General features: G+C 40.9%; 3 protein-coding genes across 7 annotated transcripts in view; 2 read left to right on the plus strand and 1 right to left on the minus strand.

The window, feature by feature from the left end:
- DAW1 (dynein assembly factor with WD repeats 1) overlaps positions 1-9,220 on the plus strand; it is a 34,996-nt gene extending 25,776 nt beyond the window's left edge. The window contains exons 9-13 of the mRNA XM_050964080.1: positions 2,071-2,173; positions 3,875-3,989; positions 6,070-6,146; positions 8,041-8,203; positions 8,884-9,220. Coding sequence (XP_050820037.1) covers positions 2,071-2,173; positions 3,875-3,989; positions 6,070-6,146; positions 8,041-8,203; positions 8,884-8,918 — 493 coding nt within the window. The 3' untranslated portion in view covers positions 8,919-9,220. The remainder of the gene's footprint in view (positions 1-2,070; positions 2,174-3,874; positions 3,990-6,069; positions 6,147-8,040; positions 8,204-8,883) is intronic.
- Positions 1-19,560, plus strand: part of LOC127056372 (uncharacterized) — a 62,596-nt gene that overhangs the window by 3,858 nt on the left and 39,178 nt on the right. The window lies entirely within an intron of this gene.
- The window catches only part of SPHKAP (SPHK1 interactor, AKAP domain containing), a 103,907-nt gene continuing 98,930 nt past the window's right edge, over positions 14,584-19,560 (minus strand). For 3 of the 5 annotated variants that reach the window (XM_050963976.1, XM_050963977.1, XM_050963973.1), the window contains 2 exons: positions 19,309-19,508; positions 14,584-16,745 (listed from right to left, as the gene is read on the minus strand). In XM_050963976.1, the coding sequence (XP_050819933.1) occupies positions 16,602-16,745; positions 19,309-19,508 (344 nt within the window). In that variant the 3' untranslated portion in view covers positions 14,584-16,601. The remainder of the gene's footprint in view (positions 16,746-19,308; positions 19,509-19,560) is intronic. The other 2 variants (XM_050963978.1, XM_050963974.1) reach the window with 1 other exon arrangement.

Below are 19,560 nucleotides of genomic sequence, written 5' to 3' on the forward strand. Positions count from 1 at the left end.
CTCTGTGTCTGTAAAGAGAGACCTTGACTCTGATTGGGGTTTCTGGGTGCTGCATAACAAAATAACAATAGTACAAATGGCCAAATAATATGTTCATAAAACCAAAGTACTCCCCACCATTTAGTTATTGTAAAAAGGTCAGTATAATCACAACAGAACAGGAAATGCATAATTAGGAAATAAATAGAGTAATCTGTTAAAGGGACACCAATGTAATAGGTTTCTTTTGTTACAGTAAACAAAATTGGATTCAATTACTCCGAAGATTTGCTTTTGTGAACCTTTCATTTAGTGTATACAATAATAGAGGCTTCTCTCTTTCTTGTCTAATCATTTTTAAAAAAATGAGTATTCTGAATTACTTACTGGTAGTTTCATTTTGTTGCTTGTCTGGTCATTAACTTGATTAATTGTTAAACCTGTGGATGTTTTCTACTAACAATAACGTGATATATCCCCTAATTTACAGACTCACTAATATATTTATCAATAAATCTCTTCCAGCACTCAGTGCTTTATAGCTCCCATTAATCTAGAATGGGCATTGGTGACTAATTACTCAGCTCAGTTTAGCAAAGCTGTCTGATGAGTTTAACAGATTACTAGTGTTGCCAATTTTATGCATTTGATTAAATAATGGATATTCTGGATCACTACAATGGTTGTCCTTTTAGTCAAAACAGGGTCTAAATACAGTGGAGTCCCCACTAGTATTTGGATTATGTCATATAGAACCTGATCTTGCACTAATTACACTGGCAAAACTAACAATGATTTAAATGGGAGTTTTGTGCACAGTTGGGCTCATAGTTGTGAACATTTTGGTATTAGAATGGCTTTTGGTTTTTATAGATATTTGTTTCCTTCTTTGGGAATGTCATCTGCAGAGATTTATATTTATTTTGTTAATTAAAATATATATTAATAAATCAGCTATTTACTATGGTGCTCTGAAACATTATTTAAAAAATGATTTTTGGAGATATGAAAGTCACAGCGACCAGACTAAATGTATGTACATGATTACATTGTGTTTCTTTCACAATGCTGTCTATTCTGAACATTACAGCTATTTTTATCAAACATTTTTAAATACAAAAACCTACCCCCATTTTTTTTGTCAAAGGGATTCTCAAAGAATCCCATAACTCTTGCTGTGACCTTTCTTCTGAAGCACATTTATTGAACCAGAGCATATTAGAGAATGACATAAACAGAGAAACTTAATGGCTCAGAGGACTAGTGATGGGACATGGAGTTCTTTACCAATAGGTCACCAGCTGGAATCCAGCCCTGGTTACAAGTGATCAAAACTTGTAACTATGATGTGTCCATTGTGAAATGAGCCAGTAGGTTACACTTGAATGTATAACAGACATATCAATTTCACTAAATGTCTCCCTTATTGGTAGGCTCAACAGAGCAGCTCAGATTTATTCAGAGTTTGAAATCCATTAATTTGCTCCCAATTCATCAAGTATTTAAACACATTCTTAACTTTTATGTACTCCCTCAAGTTCTGTTGACTTCAATGGTGCTTAAGTGCTTAAAGTTAAGCATGTGCTTAAGTTCCTTGCTGAATTGGGGTCTTACTGAGCTACTTTGTTCAAGGTCATTGATGAGACATGTTGGCAGAGCAGTGAGGAGAAACTTGCTCTATTTCTGTCTGGGCTCTACTTGCACATGAATGAATAGAAGACTTCACTAGTGTTGCCAGTGTGCTACAATTTACTAGCTCTAAATTCATGTCAAAGATTTTTCTAAAGGAGAAAGTAGTACAAATGGGGCTTCTTTCCACAGTACTTCTAGCCACTTTTGGTATAAGAGAAAGGAAATGGGTGCTGATGTGCCACTAGAATGCTGAACCGGCCTCACTCTGTTTTAGACAAAGTCAGCCAAACCCTCCTCACCTAACACCAGCAATTTCAGTGACTAGTGGATGAGGCAGAAAGGATTTGACCCATTAACTATATATACTATCATTATAGCTTACTTATAAACATATACCTTTATACCTATCTCAGTTTTGATGCAAATGCACAGATATGAATTTTAATTCTCTTTTGCTAGGAAGTTGCATACTTTAATAGGTCATCGGGCAGAAATTAGTAGTGCACAATTCAACTGGGACTGCTCTCTAATTGTTACTGGATCGATGGACAAAACATGCATGGTAAGATACTTGGATCTTTACAAAAACCTCCTGTGTAAGTCTGTCTGTTGCTATACATGTTACACCACAAATAATTCACTGTAAGAGTTAATTTAGAACACAATGAATTCCTATACTCTTTGTTATAACGGCAGAAAATTTTTGTAACTTATTCAGAATCTATTTTGTATAATGAACCTTTTAACTGACTGCTGGTTTGTAGCAGTCTCCCAGTATAGCTAAACTGGAGGGCAGGACTTGGTGCTCCATTACAGCTAATTTCCTCTAATTTGTTTGATAAAAATTGTCTTGGGGTTGAGGCCCTTGACTGTTACTCAGGAGAGCTGTTCTCTGCTTCTGGCTCCAACTTCCTTGGTGACCTTGGGCAAATCACTAAAGGACAGATTTTCAGAATTGGCCTGTAGTAATGAGTGACTGTGATTTTTCAATGCCAAATTTTAGAAATCAGTGGCCTGACTTTCAGAGGGGATGAGTAGCCCCACCATGTTGGTCTTAAACTTTCTGTGTCACAGTTCTCCATCTGTGAAATGGAAATAAGGCGCTATCACTGCTTAAAGGTCAGCTGCTACCAGGAGAAGCAGAAATGATGCTGATCATTAAGAGGGAGGTACAAGAGGCAGTGTGGAGAGATATGGCCTCTTGATAGATCCTCAAAATCCATGTGATCTGGGTGCCAACCCCCCTGTTCTTTTGTGATAGGGGAACTTGCACCCTGGCAGAAGTTGAAGGAAACTCCACAAGAAAATCCCATGGAGCTTTCTTGTCCCATGTGGATTATTTGTGTAGGTTCATGGTTTGTCCCATATTGAACACAGAACTAAAATGAACAGGGATTTTAGTACTGAGTATATTAAAACAGGAATACAAAAAGTAGCTTGGGCAGTATTATCAAAAGCCTGCCATTCTGTCTAACTGTTGAGAGCCTTTTTACTCCCTGCCTGAGAGGAGGAGCACGTGTGCTAGGTGCAGAAGTGAACTAATTTGGTTAGAGTCACTTACCAGATCCTGCACATTGTGTTCAGCAGATTGCACATTAGCTACCTTGATAATAAAATTCTCTTGATTAGCTGTAAATAGCCACAGATTTTCTGTCTCTCTTTAAAGTTGCATATGTAGATTATAGCATTTCAGATGAAAATTGGTTCTTTCCCCACATATGAATTCTCTTTCTCATTCTTTTCTGCCAGTTTTTGGAATTCAGTGAACTTTCACTGATGCTTACTCACAGGTCCTTGGTGTAAGAATGCACTTTTTGTAAATGACACATTATTTAATTAGTACATATCATTCAGGAAAGATCTGACTATGGGTAGGGACACATATCAATTTGTAAGCAGGAATCTCCCTATTGATTTCAATAGAGAAATCTGTGTAAGTGATATCACATTAAACTAGTAGAAATGAAGCACAAAATTTATCAGACATGTAATATTTCTTGTGCATTACACTGGCTAAGCAAATACATTTTCTCTCCACTGTTTTAAATCCAGGGTAGTCATGCAATAATACATTTATTAAGGTATTACATTCTGTTATGCACTAAATCAGTGCATATATGATTTGTATGTAATCAGTCACAATACTGATTGACTGACTATATACACATCCAGCAATTCAAGTCAGAATAAATAGTAAGATTGCTCATGATTGCCTGTAATTACTTGGATGGGGGTTTATTTATTGCCTTTTATCCACATGCAGCTGTGGAATGCTGTGACCGGGACACGTGTGGCAACTTTAACAGGTCATGAAGATGAAGTATTAGATGTGTGTTTTGATTATACTGGCCAGCGTATTGCAACTTCCTCAGCTGATGGTAGGTGAATTGATTGGGGCTAGCCCTGTGTTTTCATATACTGGCACCTGAGTGAATGTTAGAGCAGCCCTTAGGCCTCTGGCTGACCCCAAGAGCAGAGGAACGCAGTGGTAGCATAAACATTACTTTGCCCTTCCTCTCTGCTCCTGTGCTGGGTGCTGCTTGGCCAAACCCAGAAAATCTGGGCTAGAATATTTGGATCAAGATGTATTTAAGATATCTATCTATCTATCTATATATAGAGAGCGAGAACAAACTCTTTATATTTCTCTCAAAGTTAAAATTATCTAATTTTTCAAAAAGAATGAGGAGTACTTGTGGCACCTTAGAGACTAACAAATTTATTTGACCATAAGCTTTAGTGGGCTAAAACCCACTTCATCGGATGCATGCAGTGGAAAATACAGTAGGAAGACATATATACACAGAGGACATGGAAAAAATAGGTGTTGCCATACTAACTATAACAAGAGTAATCAATTAAGGTGGGATATTATCAGCAGGAGAAAAAAAACCTTTTGTAGTGATAATCAGGATGGCCCATTTCCAATAGTTGAAAAGAAGCTGTGAGTAACAGTAGGGGAAAAATTAGCATGGGGAAACAGATTTTACTTTGTGTAATGACCCATCCACTCCCAGTCTTCATTCAAGCCTAACGTAATGGTGTCCAGTTTGCAAATTAATTCCAATTCTGCAGTTTCTCGTTGGAGTCTGTTTTTGAAGTTTTTTTTTAATTGGAGTATTGTGACTTTGAGGTCCGTAACTGATTTGTGTCCATTTATTCTTTTGCATAGAGACTGTCCGGTTTGGCCAATGTACATGGCAGATGGGCATTGCTGGCACATGATGGCATACATCATGCTGATACAGACTAACACGGTTACCACTCTGAAACCTCTCATTTTTCAGACTTTCCTCTTCTTCAAGATGCCTTGTGCAGTTAACCTCAAGCTTTCTGGGGAAATAAATTCTCTAGTGGTTGAAAGTGCATGAGAGACTGCAGGGAGATGAAGTTAGGTCTGAGTGGCTCAAATTTGTGCTTAAACAGAAAGCTAGTTAGAGGCTTAAAAATGAAACTATTACTATGGCTTCCTAGTATGTAATGAGAATACATAACAATGAGGGGGTGAAATAAACAATTTAGTTTCATGATTGTGTTCAGCAGATTGCACATTAGCTACCTTGATAATAAAATTGTCTCTTGATTAGCTTTAAATAGCCATAGATTTTCTCTCTCTCTTTTAGGCTGCATATGCAGATTATAGCATTTCAGGTGTTCTGCATGATTCTTATTTCTTATGAGTCAAAATAAATAGTTTTCTACATTCCAGCCCCCTTGTTTTTTTGTTTCAATATTAGCGCATATTAATGATGCTATATGTTATTGCATGTTTATTCATTATGCGGGTGTTTTACACCTTCCTTTGAAGTGTTTGGTACCAACCACTGTCAGGGACAGGATATCAGACCACTGGTCTGATCTGATTTGGGTAGTTCCTATGTTAGGAAGTAAAATAATGTAATTTATGACAAACAACTTTGTGACAGTGTAGGCCTACAGAAGCCCAATCACTTGGGACACTTACTAGATTGGACAAAACACTAGCAAACATGCAGTATTTGATTACACAAAGATTATATACAAATTGTGGGTGTATATTTAGAGGTCGTACAGTGGAAGCCATTAAAAAGTCAATATTTTCCTACCATAGCACGGATATTTCCTGACCTACTTTATGTATAAGGGAAACCTGTGGTGATTTCAGATATCACCATGTACTTAAATGTTGGCAAATCATGACTTTTTACAGGCAACCACTGCATGGACCCAATCCCGAAAATGTGTGTGTAAGTCTGTGGGTTTCCTTGCATGAGAAAAGTTACTCATGTTTATATTTGAAGAATCAGACCTTAACTTAGTTATTCCTAATACAGGACTTTCTTCTGCTTCCACTGAAGTCAGTGGCAAAACTTCCATTGACTTCAGTGGGTCCAAGCTGAGGAGTACTACCAATGAATGTAAACATTTTATATATAGACTTAAGCAAAACAGTCACAAATAGCTTTTCTTCTAATACAGGATCAGCAAGAGTTTACAATGCTGAAACAAAAAAATGCATTGCAAAGCTGGAAGGTCATGGAGGTGAAATTTCTAAGGTGAGTTTTTATTTCTAAGTGACATCATGCTAATCCGCAATTATTACATGTCATTGGCATAAGTTTCAAGATGAAATGTAAGCATGGATTTTTATAGCCCGTTGGTGAGTGCTTACTTCGGATGCTGCTTCCAAGACTTTTCAGCTTCCTGTTGGGATGGGGAACATGGCTCTGACAAGCTGCTTCCCTGATTTTGCCAATTTAGGGGCCTTTGAATCCCTCCTTACTCTGTTTTATTCCTCCGTGCAGCTGGGGTGGAGGCCCATGTCGCTAGGGTGAAATATTAAGGGTAGAATTTTCTAAGTGCCTAAGTCCCATTTTCATAAGAACATATTCATGTAGGAGGCTATCCCTCTTTGAAAGTCAGGTGCCCAAGTCAATTTTGAAAATAGAATGAAGGCTCCTAATTGACTTAGGTGCTTTTGAAATTTTACCCTAAAGGCAAAGATTGTTATTTAATTATTGCAATTCTTCCTGCTTGTCATGCAAGTGGATCATTATTTCATGATTTATGTGAGCACTCAAACTAGTGTGCAGGCCCATGATGCTTAAATTGTTTGTTGATTTCCAAGTTTGAAATATTAACTTTTTAGGAGCTAGGCTAGTGCTTGGCAAAAAAAATGAAGTCTTGCTGTTTGTAGTCTGGTGGGTCTGTCCACCAGCTTGGGGACAAAACGATCAGCCACACCCAACTGTGTTTTTAGCCTTCAGAACAGGTGCTTTTATTCTTTTCTTACACAAAACCAAAAAATATGAATAAGTAACAAAAGTGATAGTCCTGACCTGGACCAATACCGCCATTATTTGAAGGTTCACGGCCTTCCCTTACTCTCAGGGTGACCACAAGGCTTACCTGCCCTGTTGCTCAGGGAAGTGTTTGTATCTTCTGGCCCTCCGTCTCTGAGACCTAGTTCTTCACTTATATCTTCCATCTGGGAATCAGAGCCGATCATTAGCTGGATCAGCTGGCGGTTGGGTTCTCCTTAGGCCAGGGGTTTCTGCTTCCTTGCTCTGTAGAACCTTAAAGGGGCAGACTGCTCTGTTACACTGTTTCCCTACATTCATCTGATTATTAAAATCCTGTAGGGAGAGAAAGTTAGATTGAGAAGGGATAGCCTTACTTTACTTACTATGTTCTATGCAATACAATTTTTTCCTCCGGTTTAACAGAGAAGGGGCCAGTGGCAGGGCATTCTCCATCAAAGGCCCTAATTCTGGAACTAGCTTCTCTACCTGGGAGCCAGAATTTGCCTTTTGGGCACACTGAATACTGCTCTGTCTTTGCATATATTACATGGAAGGATGTGATATTATGGGGAGTCTGTTGTTTTGCAAGTTCATTTTTTTTCAGGGTGAGGGGGAAGACGCACAATATGTTGGGCACTGTTACCAGTCAATAACTCACAAATAGGTTGTGTGATGACATTTTTAATTGTGTAATAAATCCAATATAGTGAGGTTATGCTCCTTAAATTATGTATGAGGAGTTAAAAACATATGCAAACCTGGCAATGTAAAGCAAGTGGTCTTTAATGGGAGTTAAACTATTATAGGGAATTATCTCATTTCACATAAAACACTCTCAAATATACGTACAGTGAAAGCCACAGTATAGAAATAACATGCATATAATGTCAGAGCAATTGGGGAGTTACTGTCCAAGGTCTTGATCTTGTAATTGTCTCAGTGTGGATGGACCTTGCAACTGCACACCCAGCCCCAGACGCAAGGGTCTGCCTGTATGGATCCAATTGCTGGATTGTGCCTTAATTTTATATTAGGAATTGAACTCTCATTCTTGGTTGTAAGTGCTAACCACTGAATTGTGCTTTCTCTTCCAGTTATGTAGGCTGGAATGCTAACTGGTGTCACTTTTTTTGTCATTGTTTTAAAGATCTGCTTCAATCCTCAAGGTAGTCGTATCCTAACAGCCAGCTCTGATAAAACAGCTCGACTTTGGGACCCTCATACAGGACAATGCATTCAAATATTAGAGGGACACACTGATGAGATATTCTCATGTGCTTTCAACTACAAAGGCGATATCATCATTACAGGTAACTATCTGGGATTTTTTTTATACCGTTTTATATTTTGAAACAAAACATGCACTTGGACCATCCCACACATGTTGAGAGCACCAGTGACTTCCAACACATAGCCAAGGTAGAATGAGAAATGCACGTAAGAACTGTGGTTCAGTTTCATACTGCTGTGATCAAATTTGAATATAGGCATGGACAAAGCTTTAGGCTAAACCCTGCTACCTTTTCCGTGGGCATGCCCTATCCACAAAACAGCTGACTCAGTCCAGTTCACACACTGCATGCACCGTGAAGGGATAGGACAGGGAACAGGAACCTCTGGCATGCACTCGCCAGGCAAGGTAAGCACCCTGGCGGGCTGGACCGGTTTGTTTACCAGCTGCATCGGCAGGTTCAGCTGATCGCGCTCCCACTGGCCGTGGTTTGCTGCTCCAGGCCAATGGGGCCTGCGAGAAGCGGCGCAGGCTGAGGGATGTGCTTGTCCGCGGCTTCCTGCCGCCTCCATTGGCCAGGAGCAGTGAACCACGGCCAGTGGGAGCGCTGAAGGGCTCCAGTATCTCTTTGCAGACACAGGCAAGAGAAGTCTACTTACACAGATCTGTCTACAGGCTAGTTATTTAAGTATTAATTAAGAAGGAAAATATATACGGTAGGGACAAAAGTAATCACCCATAATGTGTGTTTATTACTAGGGAGCAAGGATAACACCTGTAGGATATGGCGCTGACTGAAGATGAGGTATGGCTCAACTTACTCAATTTGCTCGAAGCTTCGATCAACATCATAAGAGTAGTCAAAAATCAGCAGTCGTTCAGAACTCTGTTTTCCTTTTGCCCTCTTTGAGAGTTTTCAGTCTTGCTGAGGTAGAGTCGTTCCCTGGACTTTGACAGGTTTGACTCTTCGGACTGCTGAATTCAGCTAGTTATCTGTATCATTAGCACAAATACAATAGGTTAGCTGCATGTTTTGACAGGCCACTGTTTGTTTTTACATGTAACATTTGTAATAAAAAATAGCATCATGGTCCTATCACATGTGTAAAGGGCATTATTTGCACATCTCCTGTGAGTGTTTCTATACTACATTTGCTTTTTTGTATGTAATAAAATGTTTAGCTAAAGTGCTAAGTGCAGTGTTCTTACTTGGATATTTTTGGGAGAAAATGTATTAGTCTGTTTATAAGTTACATTGCTATTACTAAATATGGAGCATGCTGCATTTAAAAAAACCCTTTTTTCACCCATTCACCTCTTCACCTGGGGTGGGTGAAGAACCTCTGGGGGGGCTGCCTCTTCCTTCCCCCAATCTCCGAGAAAAGCTGCTCTTTCTGTGGAGAAACAGCAGAGTCTAGGATGTAGCTGGACAGTTCAGTCACCAATAACTACTACTCCAGTGTCTCTCCCTTCGGGGGAGGGCGCTGGTGCTTAGTCAACTGGTCCTGTCCATGCTCTGGTACCGGCTCAACACCCTGGTCCCGGCCCCGTATTTCCTGGCCAACCTCCGGACGGCGATTCTGGAGTTCTTTTGGCCAGGGACGCACTGGGTCTCTGCAGGGGTCCTCCACCTGCCCCTGGAGGAGGAGAGGCAGGGCCTGAAGTGCTTACGCACTCAGGTCCATGTCTTCCGCCTCCAGGCCCTGCAGAGGCTCCTGTTTGGTGCGGGTAGTCCGGCGTGGAGCGTATTGGCGCACGCCTTCCTCCGCCGCTTCCGAGGGCTCCGATACGACCGGCAGCTCTTTTACTTCCATCCGAGAGGTCTTCCGCGAGACCTCTCCGGGCTGCCGGTCTTCTACCAAGACCTCCTCCGGACCTGTAAGCTCTTTTCAACGACCAGGTCCGTGGCGGCCACCGTGGGGGTTGACCTCCTCGCGGAGCCCCTGCTACACAATCCCCAGCTTTGTGTGCAGGTGGCAGAGTACCCCACAGTGTGCCAGAGGCTGGTCTCGGCGGGAGTCACCAGGGTCGGAGACCTCCTGGACCACGACCGGGGAGACTGGCTGGATCCCCTGACGCTCGCTCAGCGCAGGGGGCTCTCCAGACCTTGTACTCCCCAGCGCGTACTTCAGGAGGTGAAGGCCGCTTTACTGCCTGCTGCTCGGGCTTACCTCGACCGGGTCCTGCGAGAGGGCATGCCCCGCTCACCCTCCACCTCAGGCCCCGTGGACATTTTTATCAGGCCCCTGCCCCGTGGACCCAATCGGCCCCCTCACCCTTTCACTGCCAGCCGGCTGTATGATCTGCAGCTGGTTCTGTTCCAGACCGTGCCACGGAAACGTCTGTACACGCTTGTGCTCCATATCCTTCACTATCTCACCCTCGCGTCCCACCCCGATACCAAATGGCAGGACCTCCTGCCACCTCTCGAGGGTGAGAAGTCCCGGTGGGCCAGCTTGTACTCTACCCTGGTCCTGAGGTCTGCCGGGGATATCAGTTGGCGGCTCCTTTACGGGGCCGTGAGCACGGGCCTGTACTTGGCGCGGTTCACCACTGTCCCTAGCACCTGCTCTGTGGTGAGGAGGAGACCTTGGCACACATTTATTTGGAGTGCACCAGGTTGCAGCCCCTGTTCCGGCTCCTCTTGAATATTTTCTTGCATTTTTGGTTGCACTTTTCCCCTCACCTTTTTATCTACACGCTCCCCATCGCTGGCCCCACAAAGTCACGGGATATCCTTCTCAACCTCCTCTTGGCCCTGGCCAAACTGGCCATCTACAACACCAGGGAGAGGAGGTTGGCCGACGGGATTTCCTGCGACTGTAGGGCCTATTTCCATTCCTCCGTCTGTTCACGCATCCAGGCGGAGTTCCTCTGGGCGTCGTCCACTGGCTCACTTGATGCCTTCGAGGAGCAGTGGGCGTTGTCAGGGGTTCTCTGCTCGGTGTCCCCATCAGGTTCCCTTCGTTTAGCCCTATGACCTCACTCCCGATCCTGTTTTTTTCATTAGTTGTCCCCCGTAATTACTTGGTGTCCCAGACCTCTGGGTCCTCCCCTTACGCTGGGGGGAGGCCCTTTAGAAGTGGGTGGGCTTTGCCCACCCACCCCCGCTGGATGCCAATAGGACCAATAACTGAACCTGTGAAGAAGTGAGGAGGGCAGAATCAGTCATGAAAGGGGGAGGGGAGTTAGTGTGTTTGTGAGTGAGAGTATATATGTGTGTCTGTGTGCAGTCTGTATTTTCCAAACAGTGTAACATCTCACTGAGCCACGTCCATGTGTTCCCCTCCTATGCAACTGGGTAGTAATTCAAGGAAACAGGATCCAGCAATACAAGGACTCTGCAGCTTTAAAGCAGCTGCAGAGCCAGTGAATTTGTTCCCACCCTGTCCACATAAGAACTGTGTGTGTGAGTGAGTGAGAGAGAGGTTCATGGGACAGCAACATCCCAGCCCTGTGGTCCCTTCCAGCTATACCAGGGACTCTGTCTCCTCTCAACCTCCAGAACCTCAAACCAGTCAGAGCACTACAGCTGACTAGTAGCAGGGTTATCATTGGCTGCCAGCCTCTACAGATGAGCTCTGACTTCTCAGAGGGGGTTGATGGATTATGCAGCAGGAATTAAAGCTCTAACTCTCCTCCACTTTCACTGGGTAAGGTAAGCAGTTTGTGGGGAACAGAGAGGGGAGAGAGGATTGGCTTATTATTTAGTGAGAGCCCCCTCGTCAACTCCTTGTGCCACTCCATGGTTCTTCTCACTTTGGGGCCACTCAGACCTTTTGTGGAGGGATAGGGGGATCACCCACTTAATCATCTTTTCTCTCTGTGCTGCTTTCCTGTGGCTTTCTCCACTCTCTCACTTTCCTTCTCAGCTGGTGGGAGGGTGGGGGTGCAGGAGCCTCACAAATAGCAGACACTATCTTCCTATTAATAATTTTTAATTAGCCTGGTAGACCAGATGGCTCATTTAACTATTTTTCCTGCTAAATGCTAACATCTTTACAGCTGCAATCAAGTTATTTTCTAAGGGCCTATTCCCAATTATGACAATGGCTGCAGGATGGGATATATGAAACATTAAAACCAGTGGCATTATGAGTTCACTGGTAGTTGCCAAAGGCTTAGTATAACCTCAGAGTAGTGGCTCTGCCTTGAATTAAATCTCTTTCCTTCTAAGCTAGAGATGATTTTTATTTATTAAACAGCTCTCATGGTTTCTGATCATATCCCTGACCAGTCTCCCTGACATTCTGAAAACTAGAATACATGATTCATGGTAACAGTCATTCTCTGCAGGTTATACAACCCTGTACTAAGGCCATGCAAGATAACAGGCTGTGTCTGCAGCAAAACCTGCCTCCAGAAACAAATAAATTCGGATTTTACTAGGCTGACTGTAGGCAGATCATAATCATTCATACCTTGAACCACAGTAAAATGTTTTCAGCCTTGGTTAATTTAGCAAAGATTTGTGAGACGACAATCTCTGATGTTAGCACATGTATTAGGAAGAGTATGGTTTATCAGAAATTAATGATGCTAAACATAAAAAAACCAGACCCTACATATTAGTGGAAATTAAATTCCCAGGCAAATGTTAGGACTACCAGTGCTGCAGCAAGATCTGGCTTAATTAAGAATGAAGTGCTTAATTCTGCCAGACAAACTTACGTTGAGGAGTTACTACTATATTCATACAGGGAGTACTATAAACTTCATTGAATTTTAGTGCAGGCCAGATTCTGCCACTTCTTTACGTGGGTATGTAGTAGACTGAACGGAAGAGGTAACTATAAGAAGACTTCCGCTGCATCCTCCCCCTCGAACCAATGTATGGGTAAGGCAGAATTATTAGGCAAAGCCACATGCTGAGGAGCTATAGTGATTTCAGTCCAAGTGTAGGCTGCTAGCATTATCTGAAGCTGCATAAAATATGGGTGTTCTCATTTCTGGTGAATTTCATCATTGTTAACTACATTTAAAATTCACTGTAATTTTGCAGCACACTTTTTGATAGTGGTCTCCCCCCATCCCCATTCTGATTTCCCAACCCAGTTAAGCCTGACCTTGGGTTTCCTTTTCTGTTCAGCAGTGGAAAAGGCTTTTTTTATACCTGACCATTAGGAGTGTGCAGCATTTGTGACAATTAAATAAACTCAGGCATTTCTGCACTGCTTAACCAATGACAATAAGGAACCTGCTTTAGCTCTTGCATCCCTCCTGCACTGAGCAAAAAGGAGAGAGTGTAGCTGTGGTTATTCTGAACCTAATCCTGAGACCTAATGAGCACTTGTCGCCCATATATTTCAGTGGAGGTGCACGTGCTCAGCATTTCAGGATCAGGTCCCATGTCATCTGAATAAAACTTAGAACCTCAGCAAAGCCAGAGCTCTCTGAATGGAAATGAAAATGAACCCATTCTTAAATGGGAAGTTAACGGTATAACATGAATATAACATTGCATAGACACGGGTCTCTAATCATGTTAGAAACAATTACAAGTTAGTGACAGTTACTTAAGTTCACCCACTCTTAAGATTTTAATTTAAGGTTTAAACCGTTAATATTGCTCACTAGTTTGTTGCCAGCCCATTGCTCAAGAGTTGTGTGGAGCTGGAGGAGGGAGGCCAATTACTCACTAAACTGAAATTTAAGGGCAGAATTTAGACACACTCTGTGGGTCTAACAGTTCCTTTTTTAGACTTGTGTGACCTTACTCTAGACAAGGTGGGTGAGGTAATATCTTTACTGGCCCAACAGAAGAGAACAGAAGATCTCCTCTGTGTGGCTTGAAAGCTTGTCTAGCTCACCAACAGAAGTTGGTCCAATAAAAGGTATCACCCACCTTTTCTCACTAATATCCTGGAACCAGCATGGCTACAACTAAGCTGCATATAACCTTAGTATAGACAGGTTAATGTTTTATCAGTAGGACAGTACCTCCAGCAGAACAGCGCCTTCTCACACTTGCAGGGATATTGGTTTGTTACTGATTCACTTCCTATTGCCTCTGAGCCTCTTACAAAATTACACATCAGTATAATGCCAAGTCTGACCCTGTTTGGCTTCTGATATCTGTTAAGATCTAATCACCCACTCCATCGCTTTTTAAAACAGAGCTACAAGTAGAGATATAAGTCGTGGCCTGATTTTCAGAGGTGCTGAGCAGCTACAAATCGCACCGAAGTCAGTGGGCACTAGAGATGAGCAGCACTTTTGAAAATTAGACCACAAATAAATAAAACTAGGGGTGTAAGCCTCTGAGGTGATGAGCGACCTCAACTTCCATCGCCGCCTTTGGTATAAGGACCTGTTGTGAGACACTGCATTCAGCAAAAGCAGGTTTAGGAAGGCTAAATGCGTGTCACGAATAGTTGGTCAAATAAAATGTTTTACACAGTTTCCATTTCCAATATGCAATAAAAATACAACACCTTTTAGAAAGGCAAAGGAGACACATACTGTAACACAAATTTATTTCTGATTAGATTGCAACATTAAGAACTACTGTACAGAAGTAACTTCATCACACTGTTACAACCCAGTCATGATAGTTGTGCTTTGTAAGGTAAGTAAACATTTATTCTAGCACAGCAAAAGTTTGTATACTGACAACTAACTGGATTTGGTCTAAAAATAAATACCTTTTCCCATTTATTAGAACAAACAAAGTACTTTCAATTGGTAACACTCAATACTTACGTTATTAACAGTCAGCATCTCAGAGATGCTGAGTACCCACAACTTCCACTGGCATCAACTGGAGCTGTGGCGCTTCAGCGCTTCTCAGAAACAGGCCCAATAGCTGTACTGTTAAATTTAGTGTATATAGTAGATCAACCTTTATATTATCAATAAAGTGACCTTTACTGTTTGTGTATGCTGTAGAGTAAAATGTAGGGTTAGCCACGTACCTTCATCACATAGATATAGATATTGATTCACTGACAAATCTTTTCCCTAACAAATGAGTGTGAGAGAGTGGAAATGGATTTAATGGTGGTAACAGTGATAGTATGGCTCTTTTTCATAATTTATTTAAAACTATTTCAAAATTTTCAAAAATATTTAGTGCAAAAGGATAATTTTCAGGAAAAATTACAGAAGTGTATAGTGATATAAGGAAGGTAAATGATCTCTTTCATATCATTTGATCAGGGAAATACAGGTAGAATTTCTCTTACATCATCTAGTCTAGGGGAAAACAAAAAATGAATGTTTGTGTTTTCAAAGAAGCAAATCACAGTATATGTGAAATTCAAACAATAGGAGCTTTACTGCAATAAGCTGTTTTTTCCCCTTTAAATTCTAAACCAATCTCTTTGGCAGAGTCAAGAGAATTTATACTGACGTATATAATACTAACTCTTCTTCTCAACAGCAGTCTACTGTACTTATATCAATGTTACTATAATAACATGAACTGTCATTTTTATTCCAAACATATATATCCAAAATGAGCCGGTAACCCTAAGGTAAACATATGCTTATCGGTGCTAAGAATCATTTTTTCAGGTAGGACAATGCTCAGGTGATTTTTCTTTTTAATAATCAATTAAATTAGACTAAAAATTATATAATCTCATATATATAATCTCATATATAGTGCTCTTTATCCATAGCTCTTAAAGCATACGATACTTTCATAATACAGTAACTGTCATCACCCCCTTTTCACAGATAGGGAAACTGAGGCACAGAGGTGCTGGGATAGAACCCATATCTTCTGATTATTCACTGGTCCAAACTGCCTCTGATTAAAATGGAAAGGAATCAAAATGGTTTTGAAGAGTAATATTTGAGAGTTCCTCCAGAAAAACACAAGGATGGTGAAAGGCTATGGAGAAGAAATAAGTGGTCTCACATGAGGAAATTATAATGCATTTTCAGCAGCTTGTTACTGTATCATCTACCTATAAAGGTCTAATAGCTCAAAGTCTTCTACCCTGTTAGACACGGTAAGGATTTTAAAAAATACTTGTATATCTATATCTATATTATTTATCTAAAGATGCACATCCGCCTATGCATTCATTTGGCTGTCCATCTGGAAACTACTAGTGTTCTAATAGTTAACCTGTACACATATTAATGTTTTAAAAACTGAATGTTGTTAGTGTATAATTCCATTTCAGTTGATTGAAATAATCGAAGGATATTAATAGAATATTTGATTATAGAAATATATCCTATTTTCATTCATCCTTCATATTATCCATTCACTTCAAAGGCAAAACACCATCCTCTCCTAATACAGTACATCCGAAAGTACAATATGTCAAAGTTCTCCCACATGATATAACAGTATATGGTGCATCTTGATTTCACTTTGCTCAGTGTACAGTTGTGTGCACAGTCCGCAGAGGTTTTATATCTCTGCTTCTTTTATGCAGTGATGTTTGAAAATTAGAGCATTACACAAACCACTGCCACTTAAGCTGGATTAAAATGAAAATGCCAAACATCTACGAGGTTTCTTATCCCAGTTCGAGAAGCCAGTCAAAGAGGCTAGGTGTCCTCTCTCTGCTTTCCTCATGTAGCTTGCAGTATTGTACCAGCGCATGAAAGATATCACCCACTTTCCAGGACTTCTGGTGAACTAACCGCATAACATCTAGAAACTAGATAAAATGGCACATTTAGGGTTTCATTCACTGTGTATTCTTAACCAGCTTTTGTTAAATAAACACATGCAAATAACTCTTCAGAGTATGATGACATTACTGAGCCCTGCCAGGGATCAGAACACCACTGTTTCAGGGACTGCATGCACACAATAGCACTGCAATATGCTGAGGGGTCTGTCTATAAAATATGGATCTGAAAGATGTCTACTTTTGGACATCTGGAACTTTGCATTTCATTTCTGAAAGTCTATAATCTGTGAGAGCCAGATTCTGTTCTTAATGACACCAGTTAAATCAATAGCAATTCTGCTGAAATTAGTGAAGTTTATTCCTGTTTACAGCTATGTGAGATCTTTAACCCTGATAAATAATTATAACCTTCCATGATATTGACAGGCCATTATCAAAATCTTGGGTACTGTATCTTGTACAACCCTAGGGAGCCAACCTGAAGAGCTTAGATTTGAAGGAAAAATACTTTTCTCTTTCCTTATCATAGTCCGTATTCTTGTTTGGTTACATTTCATTTATAGTCTTAAACAGCTGGAAAAAATCCTACATTGTATCTACTTTTGTGCCTTCCTATTTTAATAAAGGACTTCATAATGTCATGCATCTGGCCTATCTTTTTTCAGGCTTGGAAATGAAAATCAAAGCTTTTCATTTCCTTGAATTTCACAATCAATAACTAATTAGGCTCCTTTTTATACATCTTCCAGTTTTAAACCACACAAGAAAATATTGTGTATCTGTAGCTCGTGTAGCTGTTTGCTATTTACATACTGAGTCCCAAACTTTAATATGCATTTTAATTATATGTAATAAGCACGTGATTTCCAAGAGCAGCTTTGTAGGCAGGATGTACTTCGTTATTCTCTAGTGCATTTTAGCAATTGAATTAACTGTTTGCAAAAGCACATGAGTAAAGCTGACAGCTGCTTCTTAAATAAGATGCAATTTGGACAGTTGCTGCTGAATGCATTTTAAATTATGTTTATGATTCCCAAATGCATAGACTCAAGAAATATCAAACAATATCTCTGCTAGATAAAATGATCTTCCCAGAGATATTATTTTAAAATGCCAAAATATTGACTGTAATATTTTTTCTTTCATTGATTTATTTAAATATCCTGATATTTTTGTAAACCTGATGGCTGGATGGAACCTTTAATGCTGACCCTGGGAAAGGGACAGTTTTGGCAGTCATAAACTGTCTGAAATGGCATCCTGTGGTTCTCATTAAGGGGGAGTAAGCAAGCCCTTGGAATATGAAATATCCTCCATGTAGCTGAGGGCTCACAGCGCTGGAGGCCATTTTGAGCTTACATGCTTTGATGCTTTGGAAAAACACCGTAATGAAACTTGAAAAGGTTTAAAATCTGTCTCCTCCTCCATCTAAAGATAGTTATGCCTTCACAAATGTGGCTGGCAAAAATGATGTTTAATTAGCTAAAGCCCCAGTAGCTAAAGCCCCAGACCTGCAGAACTATCAGTTTTCACTGGGGTAGGTACCCTTGTGAAAAGCTGATTGTTGCAATTAAACACTCATATTCAGAGGAGAGGCTGTTATGGGTTTTATAAAACAGTCTGGAAAGTCTTGAAAAAACCCTAATCATTGTGCAGAATAAAGAGGAAATGAAAGTTCTAGTCAATAGAGTACACTTTCTTGTATATTTGAAATCTGGAGGTCCAGGTCTTCACTGTGCTGCAGCTTCACTAGCAGAAAGGGTCTATAAAGCCAATGGATCTACCCACAGGGGATGTTCTCTGAGTGTATGTGGCTGTGGAAGAGGAGGTAAGCTCAGCACACAGCTGTGCTCCAACTCTTCCCATCTGCAGGAATTGCTTCTTGGGTCTTTGGGCAACTAGCCACGAGCTCAGTCATGCCTGAGGTAGCTCTAATGTGCTGGGGCTGAAGCAGGCTGCCCCTGGAATAGGGGCGGTTCAGTGTTGGCGTAGAGCCACTATCGGGACCAATGCCAAGTGACGCACTGGTAAACAAGGTCCTCTTTCAGTTTTTGGAAGTGAAATTCACCTCAATGTATGGGATCCCTGCAGAGTCTTATGCACTACTCTGTCCCATGTCAAATTCTGCTCCTATTGCCACTGACACCAGTGGGATCAGGATTTTCTCCAACTGGCTTAAGTGGGACCTAAGTGGAGACTAAGACCTTGCATGGTGTGTGTTAAACTCCATGTAACCACTTGGCCCTGTCCAAGAACATCCTCATTAAGGGTCTTTTTTTTGTTAACTCTGTCCTGATTTATGCAGCTGTCACTTTCATGCAATGGAATGGCTGACCTGAATAGGTGAAATCTGCTTCACTGGTGTATACTGTTCTCTATTTGAGGAGGTCTCATTTTAAGCTTATGCTCTAATACATTTGTTAGTCTCTAAGGTGCCACAAATACTCCTGTTCTTTTCATTTTAAGTAATTATTGTTTTGAGCTATATACAACTGCTGGGAAGAATTTTTGTTGTCATTACAAACTTTTGATTTACAGTTCAGAGGTTAAAGTACATTGATGTTATGTCCTACACGGTAAATAATACCTTTTCAATTCTGTTTTCCTGAGATCTCTGAAAATATATGGTTCGTATTCCAAGTTCAGAAGCAGCTATCCACTGAAGAGTGGCTCGTAGCTCTGCATCTGGGCACTCTGGCTCCAGGTCAAAGTTTATCACCAGTAGGTCTTTTTGACAATTAGCTGTTTCCACTGATAGTTCAGAAGTGCTTTCTGAAAAAGGAGTCACTATGCAATTATGTGTATTAACCTCAGAAGCCCTACATCAAGTCAAATTTCT

Source organism: Gopherus flavomarginatus, chromosome 8 (assembly GCF_025201925.1).
Source record: "Gopherus flavomarginatus isolate rGopFla2 chromosome 8, rGopFla2.mat.asm, whole genome shotgun sequence".
Lineage (NCBI taxonomy): Eukaryota > Metazoa > Chordata > Testudines > Testudinidae > Gopherus > Gopherus flavomarginatus.